The sequence below is a fragment of the Girardinichthys multiradiatus genome, chromosome 4, assembly GCF_021462225.1.
Source record: "Girardinichthys multiradiatus isolate DD_20200921_A chromosome 4, DD_fGirMul_XY1, whole genome shotgun sequence".
In the NCBI taxonomy this organism is placed as follows: domain Eukaryota; kingdom Metazoa; phylum Chordata; class Actinopteri; order Cyprinodontiformes; family Goodeidae; genus Girardinichthys; species Girardinichthys multiradiatus.
This window is the reverse complement of record NC_061797.1, coordinates 47,100,030-47,119,856: the sequence shown is the minus strand read 5'-3', so window position 1 is coordinate 47,119,856 and position 19,827 is coordinate 47,100,030. Positions and strand designations below refer to the sequence as shown.

Here is a 19,827-nt window from a genome sequence, read left to right as displayed (position 1 = left end):
TTAATAAAGTATTTTTTAATTGAATTGTATTAAATCTAAAGAAATGTGACAAATGAGAATCAAAGTCCTTGACATCTATCAGTCTAAAAAGGGTTACAGATTACTTTCTAAGGCTTTGGGTCTTCAGTGAACTACACAGTGATAGCAATGATCCACAAATATACAAAATATTCAAAAGTAGTGAACCTTTCAAATAGTGGTCAGCTTGTTCAAATTACCCCAAAGGTGCATTCATGACTATTATCGAAGATCAAGTACCCAGAACAACATCTAAAGCTCTGCAGACTTCACTTGCGTGAGCTAAGGTAAATGTTCATTATTCATCAATAACAAAGAGACAGGGCAAAAATGTTAATAATGGGAGTTGCAAGGCCAAAACACCTGCTGACCAAAAGGTCTTATATTTACCAAGAAAAACATCTTGATGATCTTTGGGAAGATATTCTGTGGACTAAGGAAGGTAAAAGTGCTACCTTTTGGAAGATGTGTGTCCTGTTGCATCGGGTCTTTTAAAATTAACAGAAAGCTGAGATTTCTGCACTCTACTAGAAAGTCCTCAAGGAGAGTTTTCAGCCATCAGTTTTTAACCTCAAGATTAAGTAAACTTGGGTTACGTTGCAGGATGAGATTATAGAGTGGCCTGGTAAAAGTCCAGATTTAAATCTAATTGCTTTATGGCATGATCTTAAACCATAAAGTCACCAATAATAATTTGAAAAATGCTTTTTATATGGAAGGTTATGTTTGTCCAATATTAAAACCTGTTTGATGATTTCAAACATCTGTGAAAAAAAGGCAAAAACAAAATAAATCTGGAAGAAGGAAAACATTTTCACAGCACTGTGTAAAATAAAAAGGCAATTATCCATTAAATAGTTCAAAAGTATGTATTTATCCCTTGTAAGTTGCTTTTGATAAATGATAATCTGCTTAAACATGTAATTTTGCATTCATTATAGCTTTTGATCTTTCATGTTAGAACATTCTTGTAACAAACCACAACATTAAAGTATTTAACGTTTATATAAGTAGTTAACATCCACAATACATAAATGATGTACAACATTTATAGGAAAATATGTATTTCTTTCAAGGAAATGAGTGTGTATGCATATTTTCTTTATTATGTGCAAGAACAAATATCCAAATGGAAAACACATTGTCTCCCATCCATAATGATCACATTTGTAAAACGTGTTGGAAAAAAAGAACAGGATTATGATTTTGGTAAATATTTGGCCTTCTTAATATTACAAGTGTTATTTTACAAATCATGTGATAAGCTGTGCTTCCTTTAGATAAGTTTAACAAATTTAGCACCTTTTGTACAGTAAGTCAAATCAAATTTTACTCTAGCAAAAGGGAAAGATGAATAACTAAATAATGTAACAAAGTCCATAAACTTGGCTGGAGCAGTTTGTTATATAAAACTGCCACCTTGTCTACTCCTCTCGGCTATCAGTCCAGAGTTCCCTAACAGAAAAATCCTGTGCTTCATTGTCTGAGAGGTCATTGTCCAGCAGCTTCTTCAATGAAGGATGTTCATTTGGAGGAAAATGCTGATAGTCAACAGAATCACACCTGTTGTCCTGGATGTGGCCACTTCTGGAGCTGCACACAAAAAATGACAGGAGCTATGCAGTTAGATTTGTGTTATAATTCTTTAAAACAGGTAAAAATGTTCAGTTTAGCCCACAATTATCCATACACTTGGCAGATTTAGATTTAAATTAGTTTGACTTAACAACATTTTTTGTTTCAGATGGAAATAGGACAGGCTTCTTTTAAACAGTAATTTTGGAGTGGAAAAAAAAAACCCAACTTCTGTTTTTGTTCTCCTTTAGCTTTATACAAATAAGACATAAACCATCGTTTTTGGTCTCAAAAAATGTGAGGATCAAGATCAGCGTTCAACTAGACTCAATGGGGCTAAAGACCACAGAGCATGCGAGTAACCTGGGAGTAGTTTTGCACTCATGTCTAAATTTTGACAACCACATAAGGTCTGTTACTAATTCAGCAAGACATTGCCAGAATAAAAACTGGTACATGCCTTTATTTTCAGTGGGTTAGACTACTGCAACGGTGTCTTTAAAAAATTTAAATCAGGCAGCTCTAGATCATGCTGATGCTAAAGTCCTTACCAACACCAGGAAATCTGATCATATCACACAAGTTCTGCACTGGCTCCCCGTTTGCCAAAGAATAGATTATAAAACTTTGATATAAAGCACTAAACGGTCGTGGGCCGAAATACATTTCTGAGTTGCTTATCAAAGAACCATGCAGATCCCTCAGCTTAGTCAGAATTCCCAGGACCAGAACTGAACATGGTGAGGCAGCATTTACTTTCTATGATCCTCAGCTCAGGAAAAAAACTCCCTGAAAAGCTGAAATATACAGAAACCGTTGGTTCCTTTATATAATCACTCCAAACATTGTTGTTTACTGCAGCTTTTATTTAAACAATCTGATTAAAAACTGTTTGAAAGATTTATTTTGGCTTTTATGTCTTTAAGATTTGTATTTTAACATCTTTTTCTTTTTTTGCAATGCTTTTATGCTTCATTTTCTTTTGGTCTTTCTGATAATTCCTGTAAAGAACTTTGGATTGACTTGTGTATAAAATAAATTGACTTACAAATTACATTTAATAAAAATGGCTTGTTGAAAAATTAATACCGTTTTTCAATAGAAATGTATTTAGTCACATTACAACATTCAAACCCTTCCTATAATTATTGACGAGGTTTTCTATAATTATTGTCTCCACAATGTATAAGCTCCAAGTCTTTGATGTTGGAAGGCTTCCTTGTCACCACCCTAATCTTTAGCTCCCGCGACAGATTCTCGATGAGATTCAAGTTGAGCCACATCAGAAACTTCAATATTACTGTCAGTCAGAAGAAATGTTGGTAAATTAAAAGACTGCATTTAATCTACATATTTGCCAGGGGCATGAAACGTTTTGGGCCTAATTGTAGGTATTTTAAACTGACATATCAATATCAGGAAAATGCAATAGCTTATTAGTTTTTTAGTAATTAATCAGTGTGATAGAGACTGATTTGACAAACATTGCATAAATTGTCTAGTATAAATCAAGAATTATTAGGAATGCACCGAAGCTGATCTCTTACCTTGAGATGTGGTGGTACTACTGGTGACTTTGGTAGTTGCGCTAGTTATGCTGGAAATTTGTGGAGTACTTCCTGGAGTAGTAGTTGGTTTGGGAACTGTTGGTTCAGTAGGCAGTGTAGCATTGCTTTTAGGAGCTTCGGTTATGCTGGTAATCGGTTTTTCAGTTGTTGTAACAGTCTGGCCCAAATAATCACCGACCAAAAGACTCACAGGCCCAGAGCGGACAGTGTACGTGCCGGTGAACACGCTGTTAATCAGAACACTCGAACTTCTCACGTTGTTACAGAGATTAGGGCAGCTATCAGAGGGCTTGGTGGTGATGCACAGATTGAGTTTGCATTCAACATACATCTGTAAGTATAAAGAGGTGCAGTTAAAAATTAGAACAAACAGCCGAAATGTATCTTTTTAGAACATGTTAAATACAAGCCTGAAAACAATAGCTAAAAAATTTCGCATTTTTTCAAATTCCAATCACAAACTTTGATGTATTTTGCCAGGATTTTATGAGAGACCAACATCAAGTGGAGCGCAATTGTGAAGTAAAAAGAAAAGGATATGGTTTTCCGAATATTTATAAATAAAAATAAGGAAATAATGTATTTATGTCAGTAAGTACTTTATTGAACCAAATCTACCAGCTTTACATATCTAGAAACAGAAAATTGTCCAATTTTTTTTTTTTTCCGTAAAAAAACTCTCAAACTTAGTCAGATTGGGTGGAGAACATCTCTGTACATCAATTTTCCAAATCTTACCACATATTCCTTAACTGAACTTAGGCCTGGACTTTTACTGGGTAATGCCAACAGATGCATATGCTTTGATCTTAACCGTTCCATTGCAGCTCTGGCTGTAAGGTCAAGGTCATCCTGTTGCCGGAAAGTGAAGCTCCACCACAGTCTGAAGACCTTTGCAGCGTCTAAATGATTTTATTCCAGGATTTCCCCGTATTTGGCTGAATTAACTCTGACCGGCTTCTCTGTGGAATAAATTAATCTCCACAGTATGATGCTCCCACCATCAGATTTCACCATGGCGATGGTATTCCCAAGGAGATGTGTTCGTTTTTTAGCATACAGCATTTTGTGTGTAAGCCAAAAAGTTAGAAGATTAGAACACCGTTTTCCAGGTTTTTGCTGTGCCCATTTTGTTGCTTGTGGCCATTTAGTTCTTATAGATTTCTTTGACATTGTCTTTCTTCTTTTTTACTCATTCACAAAAGCCAGATTTGTGGAGTACACAACTAGTTGCTGTTCTGTCAACAGATTTTTTTTTTACCAATTAGGTTACTTCTGAAGGCACTTTTGCACTGGATTTGATTTGGGGGTATCAGAGGGAGTGCTTCGTCACTTTAAAAAAAAAATGTTGAAAGCTTCCCAATTAAACACCGCTTCATGTTGGTCTATCACATAAAATTCAAAAAAATGCATTGAAAGTTTTTAATGAACTCCCTTCTATCTTTTGAAAAGCCGCAGAAAGCTTTTCGTTTGATCCAAAGTGATGGATCAACCAGTATTTCTTTCACATCATTAAACTGTAAACAAAAACAACAAATACTTGAAGAAAGACTTGAAATGTTGTGCAGAAAAAAAGCCCAGGGTGTGTTTTGGATGTAGTTAAATGAGATTACAGACCGTTGTTCCAGTGACTGCCATTGTGTTCACATCCAGACGGTAAATCTTGGCATTTTTTTTTTCCGTAACAATCTCCAGTGTGTTGTTGGACATCATGCATCTGATAAAGAAATTACAACCAAAGGATCTCTATAAAAGTTCATGAAAATAATAACAATAACATTCAAAGCAACCAAAGACACTGTACAAAAGAATAAAACATATTTCTCACCCGTTTTGCAATATAGGTCGACTTACTGCAAAGTCCTCCGTCTCAGATTCCTTGCAGTTCGTTACTATCATCTCAGCTCGTTCGACACTGCAGTTAGACATCACCAATAGGTCCAACTGCTTGACTTTCTCTCCAAGTTGGAGACGGGATTTAGCATTGTTAATGGAGATGCTGTTTACCACACCTGCCTCCCGACGAGCTCTTGGTAGCGGTAAGAAATCGGAGCGAAACTTGGGAGTGGATGTGAATTTTGCCAGGGGCCCATCTCCTGGGAGGTAAAATTCTATCCAGACTCTAAACTCACCAAAAGTTTCCCTCTCTGTAGGCATACTGACGTTATACTGTGGCCCCTTGACCTGAACTCCTGGGATCCGGCAGGCCAGAGGGACGATGAGGGAGGGCTGACGGCTGATCATGGTGTGATGAACACTTTTCAAGGTGTTGGTATAAACAAGCTCTGAACCGGAGTGCTGGGAAAACAAAAAAGAGCCGAGAAGAGTGGGATTTTAGACTGAGAACATTTTGACAGTGGCAAGCATGTTGGTGTTTAAAGGTTTCTCTTCTGTATTTAGGTAAACACAAAGATGCATGCTTAGACTGTTAAAACCTTGGAGACATTGTTTCTTTCTCACATTTTGTAAAATTTCCCAGACTGAACAAAACAAAGATCTACTGATACATTTCAGACGTTTTAATGCCTCATAAATTGTTCCGCATTTTGTAACTTTACACCACAAACTTCATATTATTGCTGATAGAACAACACTACATAGTGAAAATAGTGAAGTGGAAGGATAGTGAGATGTGGTTCTACGAAGTTCTACAAAGCATTGGCTCAGGGGAGCTGAAAGAAAATCCTGAAAACCATATTTTAGTTTTCTTTCTTTTCACTATTATGCATAACAGTGAATAGCTCTATCAAGAAAATCAAAATAAAACGAAAAACGACGTTGTGTCTGGTTGTTTAGGACAGTTCTCTCCTTAATAAATAAAACTGTAATTTAAAACGGGGGTCTGTACAGTGACACAGCTAGCACTGTTGCAGCAAGAAGGTCCGGGTTTGAATCCCAGCCTGCGTTCTTCTCATTACTTCCCCCTTTAACCAACTTTAGTCCACTTCCTAACCCAACTTCAGGAAATCTAATCTGTCCCTTTAAGTGTGAACCCCTATGCATTTAAATGCAATCTTTGGAATAAATTAACTTTCATAACATTTGTAAATTTTCAGGGTTTTCTATCCAATTCTTTCTAGTAAACACTTTTTTACTGTTCCCTGCAAGTTTGCCATTTAAATAAATATGTCTAACTCTAGAATTGAAGTGAAAATGACAACTTATTGGCCCCTTTATGTAATTGGTAAACATTTTGTTGGTTTGTTAATTAGTTGAGAAGCATTAGAAAATATACAAAAAAAAACTGGAAAATAAAGACATTTTACCACAGCCTTTGTGCCGCAGCCACTCAGGGGTATGTGTGCGATCAAGTGTGTGTTGTTGTAAGTGACGGGGCAGGTGGGGCTGTTGAGCTGCAGTTCAGCCAGGTTGATGTTGCTGAGGGAGGTGATGGGGAGCAGCAGAGACATCTCTGTCTGGTTACACCTCAGCTCTACAAGCAAACACCCCCAGCAGATTGTTCATTAGTTTGAACATTTACATAGACGGAATTAACACACTGAAAATATTAATCTCACACATGATACTGGAATTTCATAAATTTAATTATAACCTGTTCCATCAGGCAGAGTCCTCAGTTCCCCTGAAATGATGAAAAAACATTTAATTTAGTAGTCTGAACCAATGAAACCATGTTAAAGTGGCTTACTGTAACACAACTTTCATTCTGAGCCTTACTTTGGTACAGCCACACACATCGCAGCTCTGACTGAAAACTAGAAAAACAAGAAGAACAGATCAGACCATGTCATGGTCTGCAAATATCTTGGTTTTAAAGGATGCTAAATAGACTGCTAGTGTGATAGGACCGAAATAAAAAGTAGTCACAAAAAACTTGCTGAGAATGTTAAATGGTGCTTTACACAACAATAAGTCCCTCTGCAGGCAAGGAGGGTGAGGTGTCTTGCCCAAAGACACAACATGTGAGACAGAGCGGGGGTTTGAACCAGCAACCCACCGGTTACAGGACAAACCCCTACCACTGCCACCACCATCACCCCATAAATATGTGTGTGAAAAGGACAGATCAGAGCATCCGGTCTAAAAGCACAACAGATCACATTCTGGAACACTGAGACTGTGTTCAGATTATCATTATTTAAGGATTTCTCATGATAATAACAAACCTGTTGGTGTTTGCAACAAAACAGACAGGCAAAAGCTGGGTCAGGTTGTTTGCAGAGCGGATCCAGCCCATGGTCATTCCCGCCAGGGGGCCGAGGGATGCAAAACCAACCCTGTACAGGTCAGGGGGGCCGACCACCGCAATCTCCGAAACACTGCCAGTAAGCAAAGAAAACTCTGAGTTCAGTTTAACACAATTAGATGGACTCTAGTACCTAGTCAAGGGATTTCTGAAGGTAATTGGTTGCACTGGTTTTTACTGAACGAAGGTCAGATTTTATAGAATTCTATTTATGAAAAAAAATAAAATCATGTATGTCCAATCAATTCACAATTAAGCACCACGTTGCATTGATCTGTCTCCTAAAATCCTAAAAACATAAAATGAAGTTTGCGGTTCAAATGTGAGAAAGTTCATTAGGTATAAATACTTTTGCAAGGCACTGTATCACCGCCATTAACTTATTCCTATTAGTTTTAGCACATTCATTCTAAATTGTGTGCTCTGTAGAGAGCTAGAAAGTGAGATTTCTGTCATATTTTGTGACACAAAGGCAGTGTTAGGAATTAGGAGTTATATAAAGTTGGATTTAAAGTTTTTAAGAAATGAAGGGTGTCTTAAAAACAGACCTCCAGGACATGACAATGCCAAGTGCTAAAGCAGAAGGCAACAGGATTTCCTAATCCACGTTCAGAACTGAAGAAGGCTTTTAGATGAGAGGTAAAACCCCAAGAAACAAGAGAAATCCAGTAATCCAATGTAATGTGGTGACAAACTGGGAATGGGCAAATCAATCATCGAGTCCCTGCAAGCAGATGTTTTTTATCAAAACCATAAAAGTAAATTTCCTTACAGTGGACTGTAAGTCATTTGTAAAATTGTCTTATCTTTTTATATCCAAAAGATCAGGTTGGAAACAACCAACACAAAAGGGGGCTTCACCAATGATCATGTTTTACAATGGTTATCTGTGTAACTGTCAGGTTATTTAGTACACTGGTTCTTCAAAGGTTCAGCTTCAGACCCACAATATAACAGTGGAAGTCAGTGTGACCCTAAGCCATTGGTTGAGTAAATACACATGGTTTAATGGCAACACAAGTAAAACCAAAATATTATTTATCATCTGCTCTGAGGTTGCTTCCCATAATGACGAGCTTTGTTATTCCAGTCATGGACATGCTGCCCCACCACATCAAACTGCCTCCACTAAACGCTGCTTAGATGTGGCAAAGAGGCAGAGTTTTTCATGGAGCCAATACCCAACTCTTCTTTTCAACCCACAAATTTATTTGTCTTACAAATGTGGGACCATATAGGGGAAAGAAACTATATTTTCAGCAGTAAAACAGTTGAATATCAAGAAGCATTGTTACAAATAAGACAATTTTGACCAAACATTAATTTCTTTTCGTTTTGGGGCCAGTTTACATAAACATTTGTACACAGGGTGGTCTTTTTAGAAAAACAAAGGGTCACCTAATTCATCAAGGCTAATATTCTTAATTTACAATTCTACAAAACAGTTCTCTGAGTTCATGTCACGACTCTACTAGACCAACTGCTGATTGATTATAAGCCTTGAAGTGGCAGGAAACTGTACGAGTAGGAATAATTCACCCACTGCCGAATTAAGAAATTGTTTTACATAAACAAAAAGCTCAAACGTTTTACTGGCAGTTGTTATTTAAAGCTAAACTTAGTGTCAAGATAGACATGTGAATTAGCTAAGGCACATTAAGATTAATGGGACGACTAAACACACAAATATGCAACTCAACAAACAAAACCATCTCAGACTGGTCATATGATGCACCAGGCTTCTGAGAATTATAGATCATAGTTAAAATAGTAATGCTTTGTGTCATAAGCAATAGATAATGTATGTATAAAGAAACGTGCATCAACTTAATATTTAGTGAGAGATTAACTAAATACTCAGCTCAGGTTTTTGATCAAATGTTCAAACATTTTTTGCTGTAGAGATGATTCCTTCAAAGAGTCATTTTAAAAGGAGTGAATCAGAGACGTTTAAAATATGTCAACAGTAGGTCTTTGCAGGTCAAGTAATGCTATCATTTCTGTAAAAACCAACAAGCTGAATTCACCTTATGCTTTTGTTTTGGCTCAGGTAGTTACAGTGATGATAAAACAACCAAGTATATTTTCCTGCTGTTGAGTGAGCTCCTGTTGTGTCTTCAGTAAACACAGGTCGAGCAACTCCACACCCTGACAACCTTTTACAGGAAGAAGGATAATATTAAAGGGTTTTTTATGACGCACCTCTCCAGGTCTGACTTGTAGTTAGCGTTGAGTTTCACCTCCTGGAATGGCAGGACGTACTGTACTGAGTCTTTTTCCGGGGTCCCGTCTAGGGGCCAGGGATTAGAACTGCAGCTGGAGGACGACTCCTCCACTGAGAGGAAGCAATAAAGTTTGAAAAAACTTTAAATAATGCAATAACAGTATGATATTAGGAGAAAGATTAATATACCTATGAAAAAAATAAAAGCTAATGATAAGATATCCTAAAAATATTCTTTGTACAGAAATTTTACATTCGTTATCAGATGCTTTTATCCAACTCTTGATCTAAGAAACTGATGGAGATGCAGACATACTTGTTAGTACAATTACAGCTCATTGAAACAATGCTTAATTGTACCTGCAAAATGATTCAAATAAAAGCAATTTTTTATTCTATGCCTGCGTGCCTTAGGTACTAATATAATATAATAACATGAGAAATTAACAAAATAAATTGTTTGTTATGTATTTTAGAACTTACTAAAATATTATGTACGGTATATATTACAGATAATATTTATCACCAGTTAGTATCACAGGAGCTTGACCACAGGAGGTGGACAGAAGAGGAAATTCACCATCCTGACCACACCATCTGTTACTTTTTTAACTGGACTCCCATAGAAGAACACCCAGAAGGACTCTGGTGCTGGAGAAAAACCCGAAAAACCCAGACTGGAAATCACCAAGATGCAGGTTGACAAGCTCTACATTTTATGTGAGAAAATCAGTTGAAATGATCGATTTAAACCGATGAGAGCTATTTGTCCAGTCACCTCAGATCTACATTTACAGAAGGAAAATAAAGCCACCATGCCGACTGGAAAGAAAGAAAGAAAGAAAGATAGATAGAAAGAAAGAAAGAAAGAAAGAAACCCTGCAAGGAAATATCTGAAAGTTGCATTGTGAAGATTCTTGCCCTCAAACATGACACAGCTTCAGCTGTTTGCTTGCAAGGAATGGACTAAACTACCTGCTGACAAATGCGAAAGTTTTATTGTGAAGTACAGAGATTGCTTGTTGGGAGTCATTGCTGCAATAGGTGCTGACACAAATCTGAACATGTCATTTTTTATTTGTTTAATCATAAGAAATATTTGAGTGAATCAATAATCAAAGCAAAGTATGATTTGTGTTAAACATGGAACAAACAATAAGGGACAACATTAAACCTTTATCAGTTTCAAGCTGATTCAGAGATAAATGTTTTTTGTACTTATTAGTCATGTCTGCAAACAGAGAAGATTAAAAAAACATTTAACCAAAAAATAACTACAGTAGCGGAAGAACATTATAATCATATGTTCATTAGAAGTGACATCAATCGCTATGTGAATTTTGTTTTTTAGCTGTAAGGTTGTACTTGTGTGTTCAAAGTATTCTAATAATGGTATAGTTATGTAAAAACATCCTCAGAAGAACAACACTAAACACTGTCATTATTACTTTAAGAAGATTAAGCTGAAATGAAGAAGGTGACGCCACCCTGCTTCATTAGAAATTAAGAAGCAGCCAGGTGAAAAAAGTGGTCTTTGTCCTTTTGGAACAATGGGGTCATTGTTTTCACACCATGCCAGGGCGGAAAGACATAATCAGCTCTTTTTGTCCCTACATCTGGGAAGAGACATAACACCATTCACCAAACAATTTAGAGTATTTGAATACATAGTATGTCATATGGTTTAGTTGGTAATCTGAGGTTTGCTCAAGGTTAAGAACTGCTGAAGACCAGATATTTTTGCCTGATGTGTAATCAGAGCTGAGCGAGGCTGTTCCTTTTCTTTGACATGACTGTGTGTGAAGCACAGACTCACCGGTGAGAGACAGGTGCACAGGAACAGAGCTGAGGGGTGAGCTTTTTAAAATCTGTCTTGTTGGAGGTGAAGGGATCAGGTCCTCTGCCATCAGGTAGATGAAGTATTGTCCTGCGGCTGCTTTTCCAGTAAATGTCAGAGTGCAGCTCCCCTGTTAAAAAACAAGTTTAACCAAGCAGTGTGAAGAGTATTGATGAACAAGACTAAAACATTCCGTTGAGAGTCGGGCTACAAGTTTAAAACATAAAAATCCACAAAAAGATTAGTTGATTCAAAATAAATTAGATTACATAAAGAGACTCTTTCTTTAAGTGAGAGACCCACAACAGGTAATCAAAACCACATTTTACTGCAAAAATAACTCGGTCACATGAGAAAAAAAGTGATTTATAGTCAGTGGAAAAAATATTTCTTCACAGACTGGTGGTTCAACATTTCTTAACATGTTCTGTGAAACCTTTACACAACTCAGCCAAGGGTGAGAGGAAGAAATGAACATACAGATCAGTGTTTGCAAAATGTTGCAAAGACTTCTCAGTTTGTGAAAACAGTCCTTAGGAGCTATGCAGCCAATAAAACCATTCTGTGATCTGATTGGTTGGAAGGTAATGATGAACATTTAGCTGCAGGAAATGTAACCAAATAGCTGCAATAATCATGGGGAAGACTACTTTTACGGATTCTGGTCTTCACCAGAATCATTACTTGAAAGTGTACAAAACACACAACAGTTTCCGTCATTTTATTATTCTGTGTGAAAAACTATGTAGGACCACCCTCAGTACTCCCAGTAGTCATTTTCTGCATGGTTCTATTAGTCTCTGACGTTGTTCATCGCTAAAGCCCTTCTATGCGATCACGATTGGCGATTTCAGGTTGAGGTCTGGACTTTGACTGGACCATTGCAACATCTTGCTATTTTGTTTTATGCCCTTCTGTTGTAAATTTGTCAGACACGTGGCCTTAAATGTGATCATTGAGCCTAAGATCAGCTCGATTATTGCAATGACCTCAGATATTGTGGCTGTAAAACAGCCCCAAATCAGCATCCCTTCAATGCTATGATTGATCATTTTTGTGTGATGGTTGTGCTGTTTTGCTGTGTTTGCGTTTCTCTAAACATGTTCCTATGTATTGTCTTACATCTCTACTTTGCTCTTATCTGTCCGAACAACATTGTTGTAGACGTCCTGTGGTTCAATGCAACTTTGCTAACCTAAGATGGCATAATCCGTCCATACAAGCCATACTTGTCAAGTCTAGCCATCCTTAGCTTCTCTAAGGTCATTGCTGATGTCTTTCCTCTCTGGCATTGTTTTAAAACACATCCGTATGCTCCAGACCTGAAAACTGTCAATATTCGTGCTTCTATAGTAGTTTTCACACTGATGTAGAACTATTTGGAACTGGTAAAGACCATATCTTTTTTTTAATGTTCTCATGCGTGAAGCCACAGAATTAAAAAAAGTGTACTTCAATTTACTGGGACTGTAGGTATCTGTTTGTAAAGAGAAGTTGGTGGTAATGACAAACACAGATGGGGAGCTTCGTGGAGCTTAGAAGGTGTTACTCAGGAAAGAAATAATGAATTTATGATCTAAATAATGTACTTCAGGTATTTTTACTCGAATGTGTCAGTTTTGGGTTTCACTCTGCTCCAGATCTTTTTTCTCCAACCTGCCTGTTCCTCTCACCAGCCACCTGACAACAGCACAGTATTTTTTTTCAAAGAGTTAAAAATTAAACTAATCTAACACAAAAACCCCATCCTGACTTCAAGGAGAAGGTAGAACAGAAAAAAAACGCATTCAGTTCATGAAAGCCAGAAGATTCACCTCATCCAGTTCCATAAAAGAGTGAGGAGTACAGTCCCGACACTCTCCCTTGTCAGCACGAGCAAAGCGGCATTGGACTTTGTCCCCATCCAGGTCCTTCGCTGAGACATGGAAGTTGACAGGACAGTTCACACTGGCCCTGATTCAGCAGCACAGTAATAATAAGATCAGAATTAGCAACAGATAATGTTTCAGTCCCTAAGTAGATCAGTTGTGAAAAACTTGAAGGTAGCGGAAAGATTCATTGGGATACAAAAATAAAAAAGCCTAAAATCACAGCAAAGCATTACAATCTGTTTGGCCTGCCTTTGTTTTAATTTTAGATTTAGCTGCTGTGGCCCAATGAGAGTGATGAAAGACACAACTACAAGAGCAGAAACATATTCCCAATAGATGAATGAATTAATAACCAAGAGGTTTAAGGCTTAAATAAATCTCTAAAAGTTGGCCATTTTCCATTCCCCTAAACTGTTGAGCTGTATAAAACTTGTATTTCAATTTTAAATAAAATTTTATTAACAGGAAAGGATGTCAGAAACATCTTTTGGTGACTGTGAAGAAGTGTTTAGTACTACATGAGTGTGTTACCGTAGTGGAGGAGGCAGAGCCACGAAAGCAGGTCTGTTGAGTTTCCCGTTATTCGCCCGAACCTTTGGGTCTGCATTTATCGAGACATAAAACTCTGTGTTGGACCTAACAGAAATAAAAAACTGCATCAGAAACTTGAGATTACCTGAACAGTGAAACAAAATAAAAACATCTGACATAAAAGAAACAAGAGGTAAGATGAAGTCACAGAAGGTAAACCCGTTTAAAGGGTGATATCCAGACGAAAACAATCAAGAGATTTGCTTTGGCAAACGGAAAAAAATGTCACATGTGTATTATTATCAATTAAACAAACAATGTAAAGCAGTGTATGAAAAATTCATGTTTTTAACAGCTTGTAGATAAGAATAGAGGTTCAACACACTGACGACTCCTGTGAGACGCGGATCTCTTGAGAACATTTAGAAAACCCTGAAAACAGGTTTCACATTCCAGCTCCAGATGTAATAAAAAATATGAACTCCATATCAGTGTTTCAGAGGCATGGCCTTTCTCAGGATCACTGAATACTGATCAAAATCTGCTCTAATTAAATACATCGCTGGAGTTTGTAACATGAAGTCTTCTACTTGGTCTTGTCAGTTTCTGAAACGGTTGCAGAACATTCTGGCCCGGTCATTGCAATTTTCATGTGCTGCTTTGCAACTGTGCTGAATAATTTTCTCATGTAAATACTATTTCCTGCAGCTCAATACCTTTGCCAATTTGCCCTAATGCTCTAATATTTTGTACTTTTTAATCAAACCATAAGCTGCACCATATTGTTTCAGTTTATTTGTCTTGGAGTTTTAGTATTTTAAAGAATTATTGAGACAAATTATCATAAAACTGCATACATAAGATTATAATGCATTATAGTAAGATTATATATTATATGTCCTCTTCTCCTTAGTGTTTGATCCAGATCTCTGTTTGAGCCACTTTGCTCTGACAAAGTATGATAAATTAAAACCTCTGCTCAAACCAATATACGTTTGAACAACCTTGGCTGAAGGATGCGTAATGAAACCAGGCAGACTGCTACCGCTGCACAAAGGATGCAAATGAAATGAGAACAACTGTAAAACTACAAAATAGAAATAGAAAAAAATAGAAGAGGTGAAAGGACAAACATCAATACTAGCCTTTGTATCCATGTAGCATGTTAGACTGCATTTATTTCAGGATCATTACTAAAGCCTTTTCTCCTCGTCATACTTTTAGCACATGTCTAAATGCTCAAAAAGCAGGAAGTGTTGACACTTACTGTTGATCACATGCCTGTTTCAATAAATCAAGAAAGTATATCCACAATTTGGCTTTGTGTTTGTTAATTAACAGCTCTGTGTAGTCGTTCATGATTTGTTTCATAAGTTTACCCCTAAGAAGCAAGACAAAACTTTTATTTCCTCATATGTCAAACCTTAGAAATGAGAGTGGAAATAATCTAGATTTAAATGATATTTGCACAAAAATACAAGTGTTATGTGGTCATAAAGTCTCTCTTTGGGTTTTATGACTGTTAAGAAGCATATTTCTTTAAAGATAAAGTGTATGGTATCTTCCAGTTGAAGAAATGTATGCATGCCAACTGTTTTAAATTGTGAAATGGCAAACAAAACGATAAAAAACAGCAGCCAGGTAGCACATACCTGCAGCGGATATGTCAACTAATTCAAATTCCGTGTGTATTTTAGATGCTATACATTTTGAATAAGATAAACCCTTTTTTGGGAATTCTGTTTTTATACATGTTTACAATTTAGGAGTGATAAATGGAGGATTCGTACCCTAAATTGAGAACGGCGTTATAATTGCTTGGTACTGTCTTCTGCCACTGGCGGACACACCACGCAGGGCTGGGTTTGGTGTAGCTGAAAGGTAAGGAAGTGAGGTGGGCCTGGCAGTCCTCTCCTGCTGCACAGACTGCTGATAAATCTGGACAAGGAGAGGGAGTGATGACGCTGAAATGAGCCCGCACCTGCAAGAGGAAAAGGGACAAATTTATGAACTATAGTGCTGTCAAAACAGTATTTGCTCCTTTATAGATTTCTTCTGTTTTATGCTTTTTTTAAATCACACCTAAATGTTTCAGCCATCCTCTTTACCCACCACTTCCATACTGGGTCGTGGGGGAGTGGTGCCTATCTCCAGCAGTCTACAGGCGGGATACACCATGGACAGGTCAGCAGTCCAACACAGTGCGACACAGAGACACACAGGACAAACAACTATGCACATACCCATGGGCAATTGAGTGACCAATTAACCTAACAGTCATGTTTTTGGACTGTGATAGGAAGCCAAAGAACCTAGAGAAAACCCATGCATGCACGGGGAGAACATGTAAACTCCATGCCAGGAGCTGAATTTCAGGACCTTCTTGCTGCAAGGCAACAGTGCTACCAACTGCGCCACCATGCAGCCCTAAATGTTTTGGTTTATCAGTTAAAATCTAACATCACACAAAGATAACCTGAGTAAATACAAAATAGCTGTTTTAGGGTAAAAAAAAAAAAAAAAAAAGCCCTCCAGACACCCTGGCCCCTTGTGAAAAGCAAATGGCCCTCTAGATCTAGTAACAACAGCATTTGCAGTACCTGGTGATGACCTGTGGGGAAACTTCAGTCACTCTTATTTGCAGAATTCTTTGACTTCAGTCACAGTGGTAGGTTTGACAGTTTAATGTCATTGCACAGGATCTCAAAAAGCCTTCATTTTGTGCCATTCAGTGGTGGACATACTCATGTTTTTTTGTTTTTCTGCATTACTGCCCTGCTGCATAACTTGCAAGTACTTAGGTTAAGGTCATCACTAATGGACAGACATTCTCCTTGAGGTTTCTTCATGGTTCCCTGATTTAAGGCAAGCTGTCCAGGCCCTAAAGGCCCAAGATCATCGAACTACTATGGTTGAGTTGCGCTATAATGCTTTTTCTGAAATGCTGTGTTAGTTTTATGTCAGATGTCAGAACTGGACACGCAGTCCACAGAATATTACCCCAAAGGTCTTGGAGATCATTAAGACGTTTTTCTTGGCAAATATTAGACGGGGTCTGTGTTGGAAACCAGTCCAATCTTTATCTTTTTGTTGAATCATGAACACTGATCTTAACTGAGGCTGGTGAGGTCTGGAGTGTTTTTGTGATTTTGTTCTGGGTTCTTTTGTGACCTCCTGGGAATGATCATCATTGTTCCATGTCTTCTCTATTTGCAGGTGATGGCTCTGTGGTTTGCTGGAGTCCCAAAGCTTAAGAAATGTCTTGTCTTTGTTATCCTTCTAGAACAATAGATGTCAGTGATTTTGTTTTTGAAATTCTTCATATTGGTGCATAATGTGTTTCTTTATGAGATGATCTAGCCTGCTTCATGCTGCCAAACTGCTTCTTAAGTGGTTTCTTTAATTGTGTTTCCACAGGTCAGCCTGGAATCAGGCCTCGGTGTAACAAGAGAAGGGTTGCAGATGGCTCAGTTACTTGTTAACATAGGTCTAGGAGGGTTTTAGTAGTAAAACTCATACAATTATTTAACAAATGTTTTGTATGTACACAGGTTATCTTTGTCTGAGTTTTTTGATGATCTGAAACTAGTAGGTGCGACCCAGAAAAGCCAAAACTGATGAAGTCTGTTAGGGCAAATACTTCCAAAAAACAGAATATGAGATATTGATAAAACAGACATAAAACTTTGCATCCTTTATCCAATAGAATATTGTTGAATTTGAACATTTTTAAATAGATTACAAATATTTTTACACAATTGCACAATACTTAATAGATTTGTCCCTCTAAATTAAATCAAAGCCTCTTTCAGTTCTTCCAGATTAGGTTTCCTAAAAGGCTTAAATTAAGAAATAAATTAGAGGAATACTTAACTCTCTTGAGAGCAAATGACATACAGCTTATAGTAAAAACGTGCGGTACAAATATATATAGATATACATCCAGATATTTTTTTGGCAGAAAAGTTCGTTAGTTATTTGTAGCATATGAACAGAAATCCCTAATAAAATCAGTGCTCAGTATTTGAGCTAGATCCTACAGTCAGACAGTGGAAAAAGCCTGTTTAGAAAGGAAAAAGATTTTGCCCACCGTTTTCCCTCCATTGTCGTCCAGAGGCACAACGTGCACTGTGAGCCCCAGAGATGAGGCTTCGTAGGCCGGGCTCAACGGGGAAAGAATCAACCACTGCAGCAGGACACCCAGTTTGAATCTGTCCAGCATCTCAACTTCTCAATAAGACATGGAGTCTGATGGACAGCATGGTACAGTTTATTTTTCAACAACAGCAGGCAACAAAACAACGGACAATGGAGTGTTACAGGTCGAGTGTTAACATAAAGGCAGTGTAAGCCTAGTCAGCATAAAGAGTTCATCTAAAACAAACTGTTTGGCAAACTGGTGTGATGACAAAAGCAGAGAAGAATGATCTTCTCTGCACTTAGGATGTGCAACTCAGTGTGTTTGATGCCTGTCATATCAACGTCTTCATGTTTTATGCATAATATGGGACATGTAGTGAAAAGAATGAATAAATCCGTTAAATAAAATAGCAAGCGTTTTTTGGTAGGATTGCTCTGCCTTCTCAAACCCCGTCGGTCATGGCAGATAGCTGAGCCAGGTTCTGGTTCTGCTGGAGGTTTCTTCCCGTTAAAGGGGAGTCTTACTTTCCGCTGTTGCTACATGCATGATCAGTATGAGGGATTGCTGCAAAGTTAACGACCCAAGCCAACTGACTCTCCGCCGTCGTTGTAGGATCACATTGGAAAGTCTGTAACTGACTCCAAATCTGTCTAGGATCGGATTGACTTTTTTTTCTTGTTTTATAACCCGATTCTAAACAAATTGAACTATTTTAAAAGTCTTCAAAGGACAACAAATCTTAATATTTTTGCAACTCCAGTTCTTAATTATTTTATTGACTGTACCCTCCACCACTCACCAGTTTATGTAACTGTTACTAAATTGTAAGACTAACTTTTCCAAATCCTATTGGTTTAGTCTCAAACATTTTTTTCAGTTTAGGGAAAAAACATATTTCTTAATAAAAATACCACAGAATTAGTAATATACCACATAATTCGAGCCTTTACTTTTAATTTGCCCCCATCAATCTGTGTCTGAATGCATTGTTGTAGGTTGAAAACATCTCTCACATTGTAAATAATTGTAATCTTTGTTCTATACATGGCTTTATGGTTACTAAAAGCTTATTAAAATATAGATGAAATAAAAACCTTGTAGTGGACCCAGGTTTCACATGAACACCAATAGAATTTAGGCTTAATTCAGAGGTGAAACTGCACAAAACCTCATTTATGGGCAACATTTGTTACCTGTAAACAGCTGGGCTACTGTTGAAAAGGTTTTTCCCATCCAAAAGGCTTGCTCATGTCACAATAAGGTCCTTTATCTATGAAGTCAGTAGATCTCAGTGTTAATATTTTGCGTTTTGAACACCAAAAAGCAATTAGCTTGAATAGTTTTCCTTTCTTAGAACTTCTTTTATTGCTAACCAACTGCTGAATGCATTCCTTTGCTTTCTGTTTACATTGACCCGTTGTTCCAGAATCTGCAGTATGAGAACTCTCTAAGCAGAGTTGGCAGGGATTTTTCCCCCTTTAACAATCTACTTAAAAGTCTTAATGTTGTGTATGTTTTAGAGTACAGATAACATCTCATCAATACAGCTCAGCCAGTTTCATTACTATTGAATATCAATAAATCAGATAATCTTAGATTCTCAAATATCAACAGAACAATAAACTAAAATGATCATTAGAATAAAATGGATCTAGTTACCTTCAGCTACTGGTCTGTTTTTCCCCCAAGTCAAGCTCGTGTTTAGTCAATGTGTTGGTCTTAAAAAGAAAAGGTGTTGCTGAGCTAAAATATGGGCAGCAGAGAATGGAGTTAAACTGGCTGGACCAGGGGTGGGTGACGAGGCAGTACAATAGCTGCATGTCAAGAGGAGGACCTAAAGAACAAGAGCAGGATT

General features: G+C 37.4%; 1 protein-coding gene across 1 annotated transcript; it reads right to left on the bottom strand.

Annotated features, from left to right (window-relative positions):
* Positions 1–873: 873 nt before the first annotated feature.
* Positions 874–19,712, bottom strand: LOC124866578. The gene is made up of 16 exons (XM_047362424.1): positions 19,632–19,712; positions 19,166–19,242; positions 17,922–18,079; positions 15,622–15,812; positions 13,832–13,936; positions 13,244–13,382; positions 11,409–11,559; positions 9,571–9,703; positions 7,289–7,441; positions 6,840–6,877; positions 6,715–6,744; positions 6,428–6,594; positions 4,990–5,459; positions 4,779–4,878; positions 3,141–3,492; positions 874–1,611 (listed from the first exon to the last, which is right to left on the bottom strand). The coding sequence occupies exons 3-16, from the start codon at positions 18,051–18,053 to the stop codon at positions 1,529–1,531; spliced, it is 2,244 nt and encodes a 747-aa protein (XP_047218380.1). The 5' UTR covers positions 18,054–18,079; positions 19,166–19,242; positions 19,632–19,712; the 3' UTR covers positions 874–1,528.
* Positions 19,713–19,827: the final 115 nt, after the last annotated feature.

Coding starts and splice junctions, on each gene's coding strand:
- LOC124866578 (XM_047362424.1), bottom strand. CDS start 18,053: ATGCTGGACAGATTCAAACTGGGTGTCCTGCTGCAGTGGTTGATTCTT. Junction 9,704..11,408: donor TGTGCACCTGTCTCTCACCG/GTGAGTCTGTGC, acceptor GCTTCCTCTCAG/TGGAGGAGTCGTCCTCCAGC. Junction 1,612..3,140: donor TAGTACCACCACATCTCAAG/GTAAGAGATCAG, acceptor TTTTGTGTGCAG/CTCCAGAAGTGGCCACATCC.